The 21,581-nt window shown below is 34.3% G+C and overlaps 1 protein-coding gene and 1 long non-coding RNA gene across 4 annotated transcripts in view; one reads left to right on the top strand and one right to left on the bottom strand.

Moving 5' to 3' along the window:
* LOC131065961 (uncharacterized) overlaps nt 1–21,581 on the top strand; it is a 47,686-nt gene that overhangs the window by 17,353 nt on the left and 8,752 nt on the right. For 2 of the 3 annotated variants that reach the window (XR_009371510.1, XR_009371509.1), the window contains exon 3: nt 6,650–7,019. This is a non-coding gene — a long non-coding RNA (uncharacterized LOC131065961). Of the gene's footprint in view, nt 1–6,649; nt 7,020–21,581 lie in introns of those variants that run through there. The other variant, XR_009371511.1, reaches the window with a different exon arrangement.
* Nucleotides 19,769–21,581, bottom strand: part of LOC131065959 (probable LRR receptor-like serine/threonine-protein kinase At1g53420) — a 165,015-nt gene continuing 163,202 nt past the window's right edge. The window contains exons 22-25 of the mRNA XM_058000572.2: nt 21,269–21,479; nt 20,897–21,134; nt 20,655–20,805; nt 19,769–20,556 (exon numbers count right to left, since the gene is read on the bottom strand). Coding sequence (XP_057856555.2) covers nt 20,224–20,556; nt 20,655–20,805; nt 20,897–21,134; nt 21,269–21,479 — 933 coding nt within the window. The 3' untranslated portion in view covers nt 19,769–20,223. The remainder of the gene's footprint in view (nt 20,557–20,654; nt 20,806–20,896; nt 21,135–21,268; nt 21,480–21,581) is intronic.

Below are 21,581 nucleotides of genomic sequence, written 5' to 3'. Positions count from 1 at the left end.
CAAAAATGTTATGGATATGCTATAAAAATCTACAACCTTTCCAAACAGTGTTGAAAAGCTCTGTTTTAAATCTGCATTAATAAGCAATTTTCTTTCCTATATGGTGCTATTACTTCACATTCCAATTTTTGTATTAAAAAATCCTCTTAAATCGTCCTTTCGGAATCCTTTCAGTCTGCTGTCATATTCCAGAAAACTAACTAAACTTGTCGGTAAGGTTGTCATATTCCAGAAAACTAACTAAACTTGTCGGTAAGGTAGGCTTTTCATTTTCCCTGTGTAATCTGCCTTTTTTAGTTTAAGGCGCCACATGAATCCATAGACTAGCATTTTACTCATTATTTTCTTGTTGTAACTTCTCTTCGAAAATAATGATGTTTTAACACCTCTTCGAATTCAGATTTATTCCAAATTTCAGGCGCCACTCATCGTTTAACAATTTCTTTTTAAATTGAATTTTTTTCGAGCTTAGAGAATGGAGATTGCATCAAAAAGAGAGATATAATTGATTGAAAATCAATTACCAACTCTCTTAATCCCTTGCCAAAGATTTGATAGTCATTTTGGTGCTTGTCTATGCAGAGTCGGGTGTCAAAACATTATTGAAAAAATGACATAAGTGCTTTCATCCAGATGTTCATTTTTTTTTGGTTATGTTATGGCATATTAAAAATATATTGCACTAGTAAATTACTAAACCTCTTTTCGTTATTAGAAAATTTCAAATTTTGTTCGAAGCATTTGTTGTCACTCGTGTTTATTACTCTCATCAATGGGCCTCATCTAAAGCTTCTTATTAGAAGTTGGGATGGTTAGGTAGAGATTTTCTTTGTACCACTTCAAAGCAAGGAAATAGATTTCATAGAGTCGATTAGGATTTTTTCCACAATATTTTGACGGGTTTAACTAAATTGGTACTTGCAAACATGAATTGAATTTGTGTGCCAAATGGATCTTCTAGGCCTTGAAGAGGAATGAAGCCTAGAAAACACTACTCTCCCATTGTATATTGCTCGTAGTGTCACTTTTAGCCACAACAAATAGTGTGGCTTGATTTTTTTATGTCATCACCATGATGAGGGATCTTGTGTGCATTCAAGTCACTTTGTCTGCTAAAAGAATTTGGCATGCATGAGATATAATCAATCCATGGTTCATTTAGAATGCTAATGACTTTTGAACTTCTATTTCTTACAATATTTGTACTAGGATTTGAGTACAACAATGAAGCATCAAGACTTTCTAGGTCACCAATCCTTGCATAAAAATGTAGTTTCCCCATGATCAAGCCCACCTTATTTGGTACCAATTTGCAAAACCTTACATGAGTTTTGTGTCTTATGAAACATTCATTTTTTTTGTGGTTTAAAAAAGGCATAAACCTATACTTGTATTGCACAAAACAATCACTTACATCTGTGTACAAAAATCCCATGGTAAATTGTATGGAATACGAAGAGATTGTTTGAACATTATATTGAAACAACAGGTTTAGGAATAGTGCTAAAATTGAATATGAACCATATAAGTCGAGCTAGATAGATCACAAAATTAGGCAAGAGTGTTGATGAAGTTATTTACCCTTAACACTAGAGGTGTCATCCTCAATTTCCATTGTAGCTAAACACTAGCAAGGGCAAGGCGAGAGACCTTTGTGGTTGAGGAGGATGAATGCATTTGTTGTAGAGGGTGCCACCCAGTTCAACTTTGTGAGCCTTTAGTACTTTGAACAACACCCTTTCATCTTGTTAAAAAATGACCCTTTTCATGGTGATATAAGCCATAAGAAAGCCTATTTTTTTTCTTCCAATCTGAATGCTTGAAGAGTTTGCCAACCTCAATAATACTAGAATGAAGATTCTAGCCCTTTGCAGCTGCATTGTGAAAGGTTGTACCTGGAATGAGTGAGTCTTTTACATACTCGATTGCTAGTTGACAAATAGGGCCATAGGCTTGCATTAGGTCCATGGCGTTCGAAAGAAAGAAGGAAGCTAACTATGAGAGGAAGAAAAGCCTTGGGGAAGAGATATGAAGAATATCATCCCTGACAATGGTCTTGATTGCACATTCAACTTTGTTGCAATTGGATACAAACACTAAGCCATGGAGTTCAAAATCTTTATTCTAGGACTAGTGGTATTCTTTCCTGATGTGGGGCATTGCAATCCCGAAAAGACACATTTTATTCATTTATTAAAAGCAACAAGTATTTTCTACAATATATCACATTAGAATAATTATATAAAATTTCAATTGTATACTTTTTCAACATAAATCAAATTATTGTTGCTATAATTAATATTAACAAACATTCATTTTTTAATAGAAACAAGCTACGTTATGTAGATTGTAAGCATACATTTAAACTAGAAAGTTGCCTTGGACTAAGCAACTATATTTGCATGCACCTTTAGAACCTTGGTGGATGGCTAAATCAGAAAGTTGTCTTCGGAAGAGCCGCCCACAGAGTCTGTCCCATAGTCTTTAGCTCCACCGACCTTAAAAATCACCGTCTTTTTTAATATTCTTGCTTTTCGCATCTAAGAAAGGAATATCGTATTATCTCCCTTTTACTAAATGAATTCTAAGATATTCTCTTTTACTAAATAAAGTTTGATACAGTATATTCATCAAGAAATCCAAGAATTTTTTTATATTTACTTTTCACATTCCAATTTTTTCATTGAGAACTCCTTTTAAATCGTCCTTTTTGAATCCTTTCAGTCTGCTGTTATATTCCAGAAAACTAACTAAAACTGTCGCTAAGGTTGGTTTTTCATTTTCCCTGTGTTATCTACCTTTTTTAATTTTAAACCCAATAATTTAAACAAAGTTTAAGGCGCCATATGAACCCGTAAACTATCATTTTACTCATTATTTTCTTCTTGTAACTTCTCTTCTGAAATAATGATTTTTAACATCTCTTCTAATTCAGATTTATTCCTGATTTTAGGCGCCACTCATCAAAGAAATTGAGTTTTTTTCCGAGTTTTGAGAATGGAGATATAATTGATTGAAAATCAATTACTAACTCTCTTAATCCCTGCCAAAGACTTAATAGTCAAAATAAATAGTCATTTTGGTGCTTGTCTATACAGAATTGGGTGTAAAAAAAAAATATTGAAAAAATGATTTTATAACTTTCATTCAATGTTCATTTTTTTCTTAATGTTTCGGTAAGTTATGTTCTCACATATTAAACCTCTTTTCTTTACTAGAAAATTTCAAATTTTGTCCAAAGCGTTTATTGTCACTCATGTTTACTACTCTCAACAATGGGCCTCATCTAAAGCTTCTTACTAGAAGTTGGGATGGCTAGTCAGAGATTTTCTTTGACTTTGTACTACTTCAAAGCAGGGAAATGGATTTCATAGAGTTGATTAGGAATTCCTCCACAATATTCTAGTGAGTTAGATAAATCGATACTTACATTTGTAAATTGAAATGTGTGCCAAATGTATCTTCTAGGCCTTGGTGAGGAATCAATCATAGAAATCTCTACTCTCCCGTTGTATATTGTTCCTAGTGTCACTTCTAGCCACAACAAATAGTGTGGCTTGATTTTTCATGTCATCATCATGATGAGGGGTCTTGTGGTGTGCATTCAAGACACTTTTTTTGCTAAAAGAATTTGGCATGCGTGAGATACAATCACTCCATGGTTGATTTCAAATAGGAATGACTTTGGAACTCAATTTCTTACAATATTTGTATTAGAATTTGAGTATATGGTTTTTAACTTCAGTTCATTTACTCATAATTCATGATAATCGTTCACACAAATCCATATCTCATCAGAATGAATGACCCATTCAATAGTTATTACATCTACACGATCCTCACAAAGATGAAGCATCAAGACTTTCTACGAGGTCACCCATCCCTACAAAACCATGTAATTTCCTCAAGATTAAGCCCACTTTATTTGGTACCCATTTGCAAAACCTTACGTGAGTTTTGTGCCTTATGAAACATTTTTCTAAAAATAAAAAACAAAAGGCATTAGCCTATATTTGTATTTCAAATGATCAAGTACATCCATGCACAAAAATTCCATGGTAAATGGTATGGAATAGTTCGAGACTTACAACTTATAAGTATAACATTGATAATTATAGATATTTGAACATTATATTGAAACAAAAGGTTTATAAATAGTATTAAAGTTGAATATAAACCATATAAGATGAGCTAGATAGATTCCAAAACTAGGCAAGAGTGTTGATGAAGCGATTGACCCTAGACACTAGAGGTGACATTCTTGACTTCCATTGTAGTTGATTGGTGACAAGGACAAGGAGAATGACCTTTGTGGTTGAGGAGGAGAATTAAAGCCCAGTAGACATGAATGCATTGGTTGCAAAAGGCATCACCAAGTTCAAATTTGTGAGCCCTTAGTGCTTTGAGTAACATCCTTTCATCTTGTTCGAAAATGGCCCTTTTTAGTGCAATATAGGTAACAAAGAGGACCATTGTTTTTCTTCAAATTGGAATGGTTGAAGAGTCCGCCAACCTCAACAATGCTAGAATGAAGATTATAGTCCTTTGTTGCATTTTGAAATGTCATACCTGGAATGAGGGAATCTTTTACGTACTTGATTGCCAGTTGACAAATAGGGCCATAGGCTTGTATTAGGCTTGTGAAATTCGAAAGAAAGTATGAATCTAACTACGAGAGGAGGAGAAGCCTTGGGGAAGAGGTTAACAAATAGTTAGAAGAGAAAATAAATATCACCCAGTTTAAAATACATTCAAACACAAAGCGCATTTATGATAGATTAACTTAGACTGGTAACGAAGACACCTGAAACTTTGACTAGCTTGTGGCTGTCTTCCGGCACTGGGAATCAGGATTGTCCAAAGACCAAACTATGTTAGAATGATATTGTATGTATTCTCAGTCTTATGCCAAATCTCCTCAATGTAAAACGAATCGACTATTGTTATATCGGGAGCCATGACCGACATTAACTAAAGCGTTTAACACTTTCAGAAGAGCCGCCCACAGAGTCTGTCCCATATTCTTTAGCTCCGCCGACCTTAAAAATCACCGACTTTTTAAATATTGTCGCTTGTCGCATCTAAGAAAGGAATATCGTATTATCTTCCTTTTACTAAAATGAATTCTAAGATATTCATTAAATAAAGTTGGATAGAATATAATTATCAAGAAATTCAAGATTTTTACTTTTCTCTTTTACTAAATAAAATTTGATAGGACATTTATGAAGAAATTTGATGAGCTAGTAATCTTCAATAAAAGATTAAAGTTAGGAAATAATTATAACGAACTGTAAGAGTAATGATGACAATTGTATATTTAAATTTGAAAGTACTTCTCATTATCTTCATTTGAAATACATATAAAAATAAAATCTTAATATAATCTTAAGTTTTGGTATGAAGGAGGTGTAATGGAGAGATTTTGTTGATAGGCATTGGAAGCATTACAAGTGAATACAAATATGTCATTCACATTTGTTCAATTTTTTCTTTATATTTAATCTACCTATATGTTACAATCTTTTGGTCTGTGGTTGTTGCAGCCGCCACACATTCTAATATATTAGAATTGCAATTTATTTAGAGGAGAAAATTCAGTGATTGGACATCTTAAGGTCTCACTTTCAAATTTTAACGTAGAAATTTCAAATTATTTTTGGTTTTTACAAGTTATTTCTAACTTCTCTTTTATAATTAATATTTTAAGGTCACATCATCAAATATAATGTCATGGCAATATGTTTTTAGTTGAGTTGTGTAAAAAGATCCAAAAAAAATGTTAGACTAATAGGTAGTTGTGCACCAAGTCATGTTTTATTGGTGTGTTTATCTGACATCACATGATTTGTTACTTTTTAGATCTAAAGACTACATTTCATTCAATTATGGTTATTTATATTCAAACAATATCTACAACAATATATCGCTTTGTGGAGTAAAATACAAAAATCTGTGTAGAAAAAAAAATCATATTAGATAATCCTTGGCACAGGAACCCCATGCATTATGGTGAGAAAAATCTGTGTCAATAAACTCAATGTAATTTAATTTTCCAACTTTTAAAAGTTTGAATGACTGGTTCATAAGTAGGGGAAGAGCACCAGTAGTTGAACATGTACCAATTGTTGTGAGGGTTGTTGATACCTTTTGTTCCAAAAATTGAACAAATAAAATCTATTGTTTGAAACATAAAATATCAATTTTTGTTAGGAAATGTACCAATAGTTGTTAGGAAATGTCCTAATATCGTAAAAAGGAACTTTTTCAAAGAAAAACAATAATCTTGCTTGAGTTGCTTCTGCAATATCTTCTGCCTATGTAATAAGGCATATGACTTTGGCATCTTATCTCTGTAATTTCCTTTTTTTGCCTATTTCAAGTGTGGACTTTTATATTGATTTCATTCTGAATTTATGATGCACGCATGACAAGCAAAAATTTTGGATTCATTTTATAGTGGTTCCTTACATCATTCTATGCTACTATATTTTGCCATAGGGCATGACTGATCAATTTGCCCTTTAGCGTTGAGGTTTACTGTTAGACACAACTACTGTATGCAAAAGTTTATTCACAAAATTTAACACATTTGATCCATACGTGCAGTTTAATTAGCGAAAAATTAATTGAAAGCATTTTGAAACAGGCAGGAATCTCACTTGTAATCTTGTTATTTGAGAGATCCACAATCAGCAGATGGCATATAGAAGGTGGAATGCTACGATTAAGATAAATTCGAGAGAAAGTCAGAGGATAAAGAAAATAAATTCACCAATTTCTGCTGGAATGGATCCACTGAGTTGATTCGCTGACACGTCCAAAACAACCAGGTGATCCGAAAGAAGCGGAAGCTGACCTTGTAAATTATTGCTATGCAAATCCAGAATACAGTCTCTGAACAGGAAATTGCTCTTGGAAACATTGTAAGGATACAGATTGTAGACTTGGTTATAAACAATGTCTTTCTTTTTGAAATGCTTTTCCATCATTTATATATATATATATATTGAATTCAATCTATTGAGAACATCAAACTTATTCAAAAATCAAATGTTTATAACATTTTGGTTATCATTTTTTCTATTCAAAAGGGATACAAATTTATTCAAAACAAGAGAAGTACAAGGCAAGAAGGGCCAACCGCCCAGAAAAGAAAAGAGCACTATGCAACCCTGTCATTATCCACCAACGGATCCATGATGAGAGACAATTCTGAAGATAATTGCTCCCTATCCACAATAGTCCAACCCTGCGAACGATCACAAGCCCATTTGGCTAGACAATCTGCTACCCCATTCCATTCCCTAAGAATGTGAATAAAATTAAAACTAACATACATAAATACATACTATAAATATATATAATTTAAAATGTCATATATCAGATTATATAAAACTATAATAAACTACATCATACAACTTAATAAATCTCGAATTTAAAAATATAATTTAATATTGTAAAAATAATGCTAATGGTTGCACTTATCCATTAATCTGCCTACATTAACCAACTTGTTATATTTCTTCCTACCCATGAAAGGAAAACTTTTAGTTTTAACATATTTGAACCATTTATTAGTATTATTTCTACATCTTTAACTTTGGCATGTGACTATGATCTCATCTACCTATAAATACAAATAATTCAATCTACAAATACAAATAAATGTAACTAGATTAACAAAGTCGAACTTGCTAGCACATCTCACATTTTTAGAAATAATGATCTTGAAAGATCTCTTATTTCAATAAAGAAAATTCCCTTACATCAAATCATATTCACATGTTACAACACAAACTAATCACGAGGGCTTCACTTAGTGAACCTGGGTTATATCATGTGCGTTCATGGCATACTAAAGAATCCCCCTATTTTCAAAAAATATTGCCCTAGAATCCTTTTTTTCCACTCCCTCCCAATACACAACCTAAATTAAAAGGGCCTCTATTTGCAAATATTGCATTTTTTTATAGCCCGAATTAAAAACCCTCTTATTTTCACCGATAGGCAATATATTGTACCTTCATTTTTTGGATATTAAACTCCCCTATATGAACACATGTGATATGATATTGCCCAACCAATGACGCCCTCTTGAAACTAATGCGGAGTGTATCGAACTACACATGTTCTTTTAGAACCATTTCCTAGATTATTTAAAATTTATTGAAACATCTTTTATTAATTTATGTGTTAAGTCATAGATGAAACATTGAATTAATATAACAAATGATAATGAACCATTCGAGAGGGGAGAGAAGAAATTAATAGAAAATAAATAGAAGAATTTGATCTATTTAAACATGAGTTTTTCTATGTTTATGCTTTTTGAAAAAAGACACATGTCCACATCTTGTGTACTCCTACCTCATTACCTTTCCCATATAAGTAAGGTCTATGTTCATTTGTATTCATATTCAACCATTATTGAAATCTATGCATAATTATGCAAGTTATCTTGTCATCCCTCTTGTGGAAACTATTTTGTTTTTGCAAGGATCTTGGGGTTATTAAGGAGTCACCTATCTTATCCTACATGGTATCAGGAGTCATCTATCTAATCCTACATGGTATCAAAGCTCCAAAGTTGATGACATCTTCTTAGATCAAAGAGTGATAATATGACTTGAAGATCTTGTTGAGCGCATTTTTGGGTTTCCTTGACCTCACGGTTAGATTTAAGATGATTGAGAGAGTTAAGATTGAATTTTGTTTTGTCAAATTTTGTTAACATTTGGAAAATTTGCAAGGATGTGAAAATAAAGTTCTAGCAACTAAAATTTCTTGTCACTTTGGATCAAATCCAAGCACTCCATTGTGCTCAAAATGCTTGGAAACCTTAAAAATGATTGCCAAATCATCAAAATCTGAAATTTTGTTTCAAAACTGCTTTAAATTCAGGCATTATAATGACAACCATACTGACCAGAACTACTTTGTACCATGCACATTTCATATGTTCACTGCCCTATCGCTTGAACCATTTGAACATTCATTTCCAGTGGTCGGAGATCTATTTTCATTACATAATATTTGCCTTGGATGACATTGTACGATTCTTCATCAACTGGATCAGATGACACAATTATTGTTTGTGTGGATTGTACTCACTTTTGCATATGATCTAGCCAGATCGATCAAAGGTTGTCATCTCTCAGTACATCACTTCTTTATGAGAGCTTTGCAAAATGTTTATGCTTACATACTCAGTTTGACATTCATGAATGGTACCAAATGTTTTCAAAAATATGATTTTTATATTACAAACACTTGTTTTTTGTTAAGGAAAAAATAGGTTTTGAGGGGACCTTAAACCCCTAAATTTTTTTTTTGAAGGGACCCGAAACCCTCAGATTTTACTAGGATCTGGAACCCATAACACTACGCTGCCAAAGGATACAAACAATGAAAATCAACAACCCAAACACTACTAAACTGATAATCGCCAACCAAACACCGGCGCACCCACAATAAAAAAGAGTCAGCCAAACAATCAAAAGATAGACATTACAAAATAGGCTGTCATCACCAACAAGGCGACAACCTCAAACTGTAGCTCATGAAAGAAAAGAATGAGGGTATAACATGCACCCTCAACCACTCAGCAGGGATTTTCCTAGTTCCCTTAAACCGTGTCAAAAACTCCAAGTAGCTAAAAGCTAGCCCAGACCTTAACCAAAAAACAACCACAGTCTATCATAGGCCCTTGAAAACTATCAACATCTAGCTAGACAAGTTTACAAAAGATAAGCATTAAGAAATGAACAAAAACATGGGGTTTTTTAAAGGCTCCCCTAACCTTCGATTTGGGTTTTGTAATGGCTCCCAAAACCACCAAAATGAAGCCAACAACCTCAAAGCATCTGATAGTCACACCTCTAATAGTAAAATGCCTATCCACCTCAATAGGGGCCGAGAAGATGGAAACCATCACCAAAAAGAACAAAACTTCAAACCACAAACCAAAGTTTGGACAACAACCAAGAGATGGAACCACAACGCTTTGCTGGACAACTGGGTTTTAAGAAGACTCCCAAAACCAAAAGTTGAAAAAGAGGTCTAAGCTAGTCCAACTCCAAGAAGATAAGCTTAACCAATATCTCCACTTCTATAAGAGAAAGAGACATAAACTCAACAACAAGGAGAGAGCAGTAGTCAATCATCCGACTTCGAAAAACAGGACATCCAAAGCCCCCAACAGGTTCTCTCGCACCAAACTCAGCCCACAACTCTTCCCCTCATAGAAGAATGACCCACCTCAATAGGAAAGACTAATAAATGCAGAACAAAGAAACTTTGAACAAAACCATAGATCCTCTTGAAAAAGATAAAAAAAGAGGAGCACCCACAACCATCAAAAGGAAACCTCAAAAGGCAACATAACAGAAACAAAAAGACCCCACACATAGAGGTCCCCTACAATAATAAATACCACTTTGAGGGCCAAAAATAACCTAGAAGGAGTGAAGAGCCCAAAAGACCAAAGATGAGCCAAACTATGGAAGCTCCACCCAGATCCCAAATATCTCCTCTGCAATCAGATAAAGTGATGCAGTCAAGGTAGGGAGATCCAATGAAGGACATCCCTGCCTTGCAACTCATAACACAAAAATCCATACAAGATACCGACAATCGGTATCAGAACACAATCGGTAAGAAACCTTAACCAATAGAAGCAACACACAACATAGCCGGTAACAAATAAATCCATCATTACAATCATCTACAAAATTACATAAGCCTTCAACCACTACACATGCTGGACCGTAGCCCAGGGTTACAAAACATTCCATGCAACATAAATCTCAAATCTACAGATCTTCTGCTTGACAAATAGGCCTTCGGTAACAGTTTGCACTGATCCAAACTCCAGTCTCCCTAGACGAGAATCTCTCCGAAAATTACATCTTCGCTCCACACACTGCAAGACCAACCGGTAAGAACACACCAATACCAAACCAATACCGGAATTGATATCACACTAGGATCAAGTCAAAACGCCATGAATCTTGAATATGATAAAGAAAACGAACTCAAGGTGATAAATCCAAATCCACAACGCTAAATTATCAAACATGAAATGCAATGATCTCCAAGCAATTCCACCGCTAACTGCTCTAACCAGTTTGAACTACTCCAGTGCTCCTGCATCAGACTCTCGGGGTTAATTGAAAAGTGAGTCCCATCACTTGATCTAGTTCGACGATTTGTCAGTAGGTACTTGCACTGCCTCAGGGGTTCGACAGTCTAACTACAGATTTCGATTGCCTCTCCTCGACGATCTACCAGTCCAACCTGTAGCTTGCCCTAGTTTGACGATCTATTCAAGTCTCCACCCACTAACTGCCTCAAGATCAAGCTCTAGGTTTAGTGGTCTGCTTGCAAGACTTGCACTGCCTCAACTTTCTTTCCAACCAACTGATACATAACCAGGTCTTCCTCGATTAACAGGCTCACAAATCAGCTTTGATACCATTTGATGCAATCAAGGTAGGGAGATCCAATGAAGGACATCCCTGCCATGCAGCTCATAACACAAAACTCCATACAAGATACTGGTAACTGGTAACAGAACACAAGGTTTTATCGGTAAGCAACCTTAAACGGTAGAAGAAACACACAACATAACCGGTAACAAATAAATCTATCATTACAATCATCTACAAAATTACATAAGCCTTCAGCGGCTACACATGCTAGACCGCAACCCAGGGTTACAAAACATTCCATGCAACACAAATCTCAGATCTGCAGATCTTCTGCTCGACAAATAGGCCTCCAGTAATAGTCTGCACTGTCAGCACTGATCCAAACTTCAGTTCCTTTGGACTTCAATCTCCCCAGACTAGAATCTCTCCAGAAACTACATTTTTGCTCCACACACTGCAAGACCAACTGGTAAGAACACACCAATACTAGAATCGATATCACACTAGGATTAAGTCCAAATACCATGAATCTTGAATATGAAAAAGACAATGAACTCACTTAGGTGATAAATCCAAATCCACAATGCTAAATTCTCAAACATGAATAAATGCAATGATCTCCAAGCAATTCCACCACTAACTGCTCCAATCAGTTTGAACTACTCTGGTGCTCCTACATCATAAACCCTAGGCAACAATACCATCGACACAAAGGTACCACACTTCCCAAGAAAACCCTCCTCCAAGAGTCAAAGGATCACCCTCCCATTAGCCTTCAAAGCATCAAAACTTGAACACGATGGGGGACCACCCCAACATAACCACCTGATAGGGAAACCCATCACACCACTTCCATCTATGCACCCTTCCCGCAACAAGACACTCCACACTGCATCCACCTCTGCTAGCAGCATAAACAGGGGCAAAGTTGATGATCGTTGGGGCACCCACAATGGACAAAGCAATGTCTTCATCAACCCCAAACACCTCCTGACGCAACACAATGACCGCAACAACAATAGAAAATACAATCGATGCAGAGGTCTTCACAACAACACCCAAGCATCGCCCAACAACACCCAAGCATCGCCCAACAACATCGTTTGCAATGAACAACCCCTCAGTCGCCTTCACAACACCCCAACCACAACCACCCTCCGACGTCTCCACACTAAGACACAACCCACGAACAACAAGACAAATGACATAAGAACATGGGCATTGACAAAAGATAAGAACAAGAAGAGAGGAGTAAACGTCCTCCTCACCATTGCCATTGCCCTACTTTGATTCATCTGCCTCTCTCCAAGAAACCCTAGCCGCACTTCTATGGCCGCTCCTGCTCCTACTCACCATCCCTTACCATATACAACAAATACTTGTTACCATGCTTAGCCGACATTTTTGGGCACCATTTACTATGTGGAATGGTTATCTAGCCAATAAAATGACCATTTTTGTTAGTTATGAAAAACATTTGACTATTAAATATAATAGTTGATATCACAGTTATTTTGTTGGCTACATAGACATCGTCTTGTCCCGTGTGTGGGGTTTCTGCGGTGTTTTATTTGATTAGGCTGACATTTATTTGGATTAAATATTTAATGCATGGACTTACATTATGTTTTAAGCACTATGCGGTTGTGGTCTCACTATCATGGTCTTATTAATATGTGAGGGTTTATACCCTCGATTTGCGAGGACTATGGCCCACCACCCAATCACCTCGATTAGCATTGCTTTCCCTAGTGCCCCTCGCCATTGGTGGTAGGCCTTTTTTTTGTCTCCACCAGCAACAAGGTCACATGGGTGCCTTTAAGGGGCCAACCTCTAGGTGCTATTTTTTTCATTTTTGCACAACTTACTCTCGATGGGAAAATCAACATAACTTGATACAACATTTGTTTTCACAAACAAGATATTGTTGAAAGATAATTTTCCCACCTTTGCGATAAAGCAATTTATTTTTTAAAATTTAACTATTTGTTGCCATTTTTTAGTAGTTGAAGTCATATCTTCATTTTGGACTTTTGAGCTCATAACTTTTTGCCATGGTCTTCGATTTCGATGAGTCTCACAACTTTGGAAAGGTATTGAGGAGCTCCATCATTCAATCTATGATTTTTTTAGATTCAACATTAGGTACATTTTATTATCAAATATCACCCTATGGATCCCTGATGTGTTGCTTGGATATCTTGTCATTTAGGAAGGTGCTATTTTTATCTTTACACTTCATATAAATTATATTCATTAGTAAATCATTTGTTACATCATAGATTCCAGTGTTGTACCAGTTTAAGAGTTTTCCTATAGATCCTTCACAGTCGAACTAATTGTGTTTACTTATCATGATTCTTATGAGACTCCTTGATCAAGAGTTCTCTAATGTTTCTACATAGATGCAATCAGTCTTTGATTTATGAGATTTGAGGGTTTCAAAGTTTATTCTACAGAGTACTTCCAGTGTTCTTTACAACAGGTTATCTGTTTATGAGAAGTTATGTCTCTTGTATTGGTCCTTCGTATGAAGGTAGATTGATTGAACTTGTGATGGATCCATTTGTCTTTCAAATTTGTGATGGAGAATATTTATATTTGAGGGGTTATATGTCTCCTCTTTGATGATCAATATGGTTCTCCTATTTGTCTTTGGAGCTTGTTCTACATCAATTTCTACATCGTTCTAGGTTGTCACTTTCTTCATTGATTGGGCATACACTTTATTAGATTGTGGAATAATCAACCTGGACAAGGAGACATGAACATTATTCAAAGACATCATCAACATCCCTACGTTCATGCATGGTTTTGTTTCTTCTAATGGGAGACAAGTTGTTTATATGCATGGCATCATGTTTTTGGACACTTACCATTCTTGAAGGAGATTATTCATTATGAGGGGGCTACATAGTCTATCACTTTCCCTCCTATCAGGACTATCATTTGGATTCTCATGATGAATGTAGTTCTTGGGAGCTATAAATGTTGAGAACTCCATACATCACTCATCCTATCACTCGATCATATTTGCATTCCCTCTTTTTTGGAGAGGAGTTTTTTGCTACAAGGTTTTCTCCTTTTCTCCATTTTTGAGAGATTATTTGCTTTGTACATGGGTACCTAATATGGCCTTAATTAGCAAGACTTATATTGCATCTTGCACAGTTGTAATAATCATCATTACATCATTTACATATTAATAATTTCACTCCCTAAGTTGCACTCAAGGGGGGTGTTAGTGTGAATGGGGTTATTTCCTATATAGTTATTAGTGGGAACATTTTCACATGTTAAGTTTACCTAGGTCCTAAGTTAGGTCACATCATCCTAAGTTATCCTAGGTATCATTTTAGAAGTTGTCTTATAATGGGGCCATATCTCATTATTTACTTTTAGACATATAGGAATTTAATATTTGCACATGCATTTAATGTTTGTATCAAGGGTAGTTTTCTCATCACATAGGACTAAGATACATATCCACATCTTGTGTACTCCTACCCCATCACCTTTCCTATATAAGCAAGGCCTATGTACATTTTTATTCATATTCAACTATTATAAATTGATGCATTGTTATGTAAGTTATCTTGCCATCTCTTTTGTAGAAGCTATTTCATTCTTGTAGGGATCTTGGAGGTGTTGAGGAGTCACCTATTTACTCCTACACTTTGCTCTTTTTTCCAATATAACTCCTCAATTTTCTACTCTGGAAAAGCTATCTTTATGTATGAAGGGCATTTACTATGCTTGCATCTCTTCTAGTATAGTAGGAGGTGGTGAGATTGTACCCCTACTTGCAGATGTGAATTCAATGAGGCTCCCTTCCTTAAGGTCGTTTTCATTATGGTAAGTTAACTCTGCGAGATAAGGAAGAGTATTATTTTTAATTTCCATCATTAATATATTTTCTAACTATTTAAATCTTATTTATTATCAAATTAGAAATTGTAGCCAGGTTCATAAAGGCAATATTTTATTCCCAATGTTTATATAGTCATAATTTTCTCATAAATAATTTACATAACATGACAATGATTATTTAATACTATTTCATCATATTAACACACATAATTTTTCAATTATATTGTAGGAGTTTCCTCCTCTTCAAAATCCTCTTTAGGTATTTCCTCATCTGAGGTTACCGTAGTTACCTGGTCATGTTGTCATGGACATTGTTATATTCCACAATGACTTCCTCAGATAGAGCTCAGGCGCATTGGTCAACAACCAAAAGGGAAGTCTCTGATATTGAGGCCTTTATCTTTGGGGTTGAACATGGAACTTCTTTTGCTGGCTCTTAACTCTTTTAAATAATTTTGGCCAACTTCTTTCCCTTCTATATTTTGAACCAACTGACAGTTTCTGCTAATGGTTTGGTGTCAAATATTGTTTCTATTTCAATTTTTGGCAATGTGGTAGCACCGACCTTGTATCCTTCTAAGTTCGTTTGTCAAGGGTTTGATTTTTGTGGCTTTCCTATTTCCTTTTCTTCCATGTCCCATGGCTGCGAACACCAAGTAGTCATATTAGTCCAAGGAAGGTGTAAGAACCTAGGTCCTAAGGTAAAATTCTATGCTTCGATACCAATGTAGTGAAAACGTCAGACGAGAGCAAAAATATACGCACAATTTCTTTTAAACATCGCGAGTAACATACATTGAATATTATCATTTGATTAGATCATAAAGATCAGTGGAGGGTTAATGAAACTAGTAAATCTGAAGCATAACATAACTACTTTTCCTAGTCATATAAACTCTGTCTTTAATATGCCATGGATCACCTCGGGGGTGCAACAAGAATCTTGCAATATATACATAATCCCTATCCAACCCTCAAAGTAGATTTTGTGGCTTGTGTTGAGAGAGTGGACATTCATACCATCCTACAGTGCATAGGGATAATCTTCTTAAGAACAATTACTCAAGGTGTTCCTACCATTGATAAACAAAGATAACAATTCCATATTAGAGTATAACATATCAATACTATGAGGGTTCAAATTAGTTACCTACTTATGCTTTATTAGAAATTATCTTCTCGACAGCCCACTAGACAACTAAGCAACTAAGGATATCCATTGTTGACATGCCACTGGCTCTAGAGCCCACATGCTCCTAGTGGAATCTTCCCTATTACTTATGTAATATGGCTAATAGTTCATCATCATAGTAAGTTACTTGAATAGAATCAATCTCAAGTGTATACTCCTTGACTACTATCAATCTCAAGCATACACTTCTCGACTACTATCAATCTTGAGTGTCAATAAGCTTATCCTGAAATGAGTTATAGGATTTCCATCAGTGATTACCTCAAATGGAGAAGGGTAGCCTATGTATTAGAGATATACTGCCTCTACCTATTCTCTCATAGGGTCCTTACTCCATATGTAGCCATTAAAGTTGGTGCTTGTAGTTTGCTTAGCACTATAACTAGAAGAGGTTCCTAATTAAGAATAAGTAGTTTCCAACCTAGCCCTTCCATGGTTCAACAACCCATTTTGGGGTTTAAAAGACACAAGGGGTTCATATCCATTCCTTCCCAAGTTGCTATGGTTGTTATTCAACCAAGAATAGATAACCATTCATTCCTAACAAAATTTTATAAGGTAGTCAACTTACTACACATCTAGTGATAGTTGCTACTACCATTCCCATAGCTTAAAAAAGTATTGTAGTTGTTCTAAGTTTTGGTACAACCATGAATTGGCTCTAAAAATTTATCAAATATTGATCAATACTTGCTCTAGGACTCTTTTGAGCTAGAGGTAGAGATAACTAATCCTTCCTTGGTTAAGGTGCATATTATCTCCTCTCCTCAACCCAAAAGAGTGTTTGTATCTCTTATTTTTCTTGTTGTTTATCTTTTGGACATGCTTTGGTGTTAAATTAGGAATGCATGTAATAAGGTATGCTGGGAAACTGATGGCTTCATTAGTTTTCTTTGTGCATAAGGTTCAAATCACAATTGTTGTTACCTGTTCAATTATAAGATTTCCAAGCAATGTCTTTGCTTCTAGTGGGATGAATTCTAGTTTGTGTTATTGCTTCTAGTGGGATGAATTCTAGTTTGTGTTATTGAGCTTGATATGGAGCTAGAAGTCTTTGTATCTATTCTACAACATTTTTATATGCAATAAAGTATAATGTTTCAAAAAGAATAGTGATTTTAATACAAAATATCAATTTTTTTTTTTTATATAAATCTTGCATTGAAAAGGTTATACTATAATTGAATATCAACATAGCATGCCATTAATTAATAAATTCATTTTTTTTAATTCAAAATTGTAAAATTATAAACAAGTGCCATGTAGTGGCTAGTACTTGCCATTTAGATTTATAATAGTAATAGAAGAGATTAATTGAATTCTAAACCTAATTAAGTTGTAATCTTATTTGAACCCTAACTAGAATACTAATTTAATGTTAATTATAAACTTAATTGAATCCTAAATCTAAGGATAATAATCTCTAACCTAAATTGTATTCCTAAACTAGTACATATAAATATAAATGTAGTAAATAAATGAGAGGCTTATTAAAGCTATTAATTTATAAATTTATGTAAACAATATTTTCTTTTTTCAATAATACCATAACTCTTCTAAAATTTAATATTTATTTGAGAACGTGATTAGTGAACAAATCATAAATTATACTTAAATAGTAGTAATTTTTTTTAATGTTTAAGTGAGAACAATTTTTTTATATTACATTATATTAATATTACATTGTATTAATATTCATTATATTATTTTACATTGTTAAAATTATTAGATTATTATTTTTTATTATTCTAATCACTAATATATTATATTGTTGACTTATTATATTATTATCAATATTAATACTTAAATTATTAGAATATTTATATTTTGAACATTATATTACTATTTTATAATTTTTATGACTATGTTAAGAATGTTTTATATTATATTATGACATTATTCTATTATTGTTTTAATCTTGTTATGTTATCAATATTTAATAGTATTAAATTAGTGAGCATAATGCTAACCTAAACAACCAAGAGCTATTTATAAATTACTTAAAAAGTAAAATATTTGCTATCTTGTAATCGTAACTACAAATATTTTCATAATTAATTAATAATCAATTAATTAGTATCAAAATATTTTCACCTACTTTCAATAATAAAGACAAAATTTATTTGTCATGGTAATTACCTTGTAACAAATATAAAATTAAAAAAAGTTTAGATTTATTATCAATTTTTTACATTATCAAATTAAAACATACTAAATATTATTTTAATGTACCTAAAATTAAAAAAAAAAATTCATTTAGAAATGTTTAAATTGCATTCAAACTATGCTTTGTTGTCATAACTTTATCTTGTGAGCTTTTTTATTAGACTTGACAAAACTTGGTGAGTAGTCATAGGTTTCTTTGTCAATACTCATTGAAAATTTGGCCACCTTATATCTTTGAGTTTTTCCTTAGAATACTCATTTGCAAAAAAAATTCAAAAAATTGTTAGTGTTCAAGGAGTCTTCCAACTATGGTAGGGTGGTAGTGGGCGTTTCCTTAGCATCTCAACATGATAGTATGATCTCCATCCCAAAATTGATAGGATTTGGGAGGGGATACATCCCCATTAAACATTGTGATAAGTAAGTAGGTAGAAGAAAATAGGATAGTTTGTTTTTTCCTACAGACCTTAGTAACATGCTAACCTTTACAATCACTTAAGAAAAATCAAGGTTCTATATGCTCTATGGACTTTGCTAAAGCTTTTCAAATGTCTTCTTGTAAAAAAAAAGTGCTTTGGTATTGGTTTGATAGGGAAAACTTGTTGATTTGGTTCAAGTTCATTTTAGATTAGGGTTTAGGTTTGGTTCACTTAAGATATTGATAGATACTATTTTATTTTTTCTTCACCTTTTTTTTTTTTTGATCTTTATAGGTCAATTAATCAACTTGAAAATCCAACTCTAAACTTTACAATAGACTTTAGAAAAACCTCAAACATATATACATATCATTATCTAAATTTAACTTTAAATCATATTGATAATTTTGTATGTATTTTATTACATAATGCACCCAAAATTTCCTCAACCCCAATTTTCTTTTGCCATACATATACCTGAACCTGAACTAGTAACTAAGAAAAAATGTGATAAAGGATGAAAAACTTGTAAATACCAAACAATAAAATAATCTGCAATGTCAGACATGGCTGTCCCCTTTCTCCAAACCTCATTGGATGATTTAAATTTTATTTCATTATTGGATAAAATTTTTATATGGGACTTGCCATGCTTTGTAAATGACTGTAACGAAGTGAGGCGTATCCTCTCTCATCAAGAAAACTATTGATTAGAGAGTCATCGCAGAGCTTAACATGTACCCAAAGAAATGTTGAATATTGGACTTGCCATATTTTGTTGTTGAAAACAAATGCACTAGGCTTAAAGAACTCAACAAAACAAGTTTATAATGAATATGCACAGTTTGTTGAGATTTACTAAACATATTGTCAATAGTTTGCCAAGTGTGTGCGGCAGTTTAGACATGACATCAGGTTTTAGGCATTATCAGCTCAGAGCCCTTTAATTACCCAAGTACAAAAGTGCACCCTTTTTCATTAATTTGAAAACAATAAATAGATAGCTACAGTAAAGATGAATGGGAGTATTGGAAAATCTGTCTAACTAGATAGTATAGTGTTGAGTATATTATTCATAATCATGATCTGTACTTTGGCCGAAGCGGTATTTCTTATTTAACTTTGAAGCTTTTTTTCTTAACGCTTAAGAGCTGTCTTTTCCAGATCCTTTTTGGTTGGAGCCTGAGCTCTTACTTGTTGCTGAGGATTGTGCTTGAACATGGTGCCTTCCAGCAGCCAGCTCCCAAGCTTGCCACTGATTGAGATACCCTGGATGAGACTGTGGAGCAGGTGTTGCCATGCCACCCTCCATGATTTCAAGAATTGTGGACATACAAGGCCTTGCATCAGGATTCTCATGGGTGCACAGTAGACCCACATGAATCATTCTTACCACCTCTTCTTCATTGTATCCTGATTGCAATAGGTTCAAATCTACCAATTCAAGAGTCTTCTTTTGCTCATATAATTGCCAAGCCTGTGTTAGCAAGCCAGATATTAAATGATATTATTAAGTTGCATTAAAACACCTTCCACTGTATTATACAAAAATATAGTTTGAATATGGACTGTTACCCATTCAAGAAGATAGCATCTTTCCTCTTCCAAGCTCGTGTCTGTGTGGGTTCTGCCACTCACAACTTCAAGCACAACAACTCCAAAGCTGTAAACATCTGACTTCTCTGAGAGATGCCCTTTCAAAGCATACTCTGGAGCCATATATCCACTGAAGATTTAAGATGAAAAAAAGTTAGCATAATGGAAAGTAACTTTTGGAATATAAATAAATTTAAAAATATGGTTACTTTTCAGCTTACATGGTTCCAGCAACCCTTGTGCTGACATGAGTACTTTCCTCATCAAAGAGCCTAGCCAAACCAAAATCTGCAACTTTGGGATTTAAATCTTTGTCTAGAAGAATATTTGTAGGTTTGATGTCTCTATGCACAATTCTTAGAAGTGACTCCTCATGAAGATATGCAATCCCTCGTGCAATTCCTAGGCAAATTCTGTACCTTGTGGGCCAATCTAGCTTGACCCTAGCCTCACCAGGATCTGAGATGTATAATTAGAATACAAGAAACAAAATCAGCTCCTGTTTACTGTATGACATGATTTAGTAACTCATAGCAAATGTACAATGGATTTTGTTTGCAATGGAACTGGTCATAGATATAGGATGGCTTTACCAAATAAAGCTTGAGCAAGGTTGCCATTTTCCATGTATTCGTATACCAGGAGAAGCTCTCCTCCTTCTGCACAGCAACCATAAAGTTTGACAAGATTTGGATGTTGCACTGCAGATATTGTGCTTACTTCAGTCAGAAACTCGCGATTCCCTTGTCTGGACAGATGCGACAATTGCTTTATTGCTACTTTTCTCCCACCTGGTAGAATCCCCTGCACAATAGAAATCCTCTGTCATAAACATGCAGCAATGGTGTAATAAGTTTTCCATGCTTCCCTGAGAAGCGCCCATATAAATGTTATGCATACGTTTCA

The sequence above is a fragment of the Cryptomeria japonica genome, chromosome 2, assembly GCF_030272615.1.
Source record: "Cryptomeria japonica chromosome 2, Sugi_1.0, whole genome shotgun sequence".
Lineage (NCBI taxonomy): Eukaryota > Viridiplantae > Streptophyta > Pinopsida > Cupressales > Cupressaceae > Cryptomeria > Cryptomeria japonica.
This window is presented reverse-complemented; position numbering and strand designations above follow the sequence as displayed.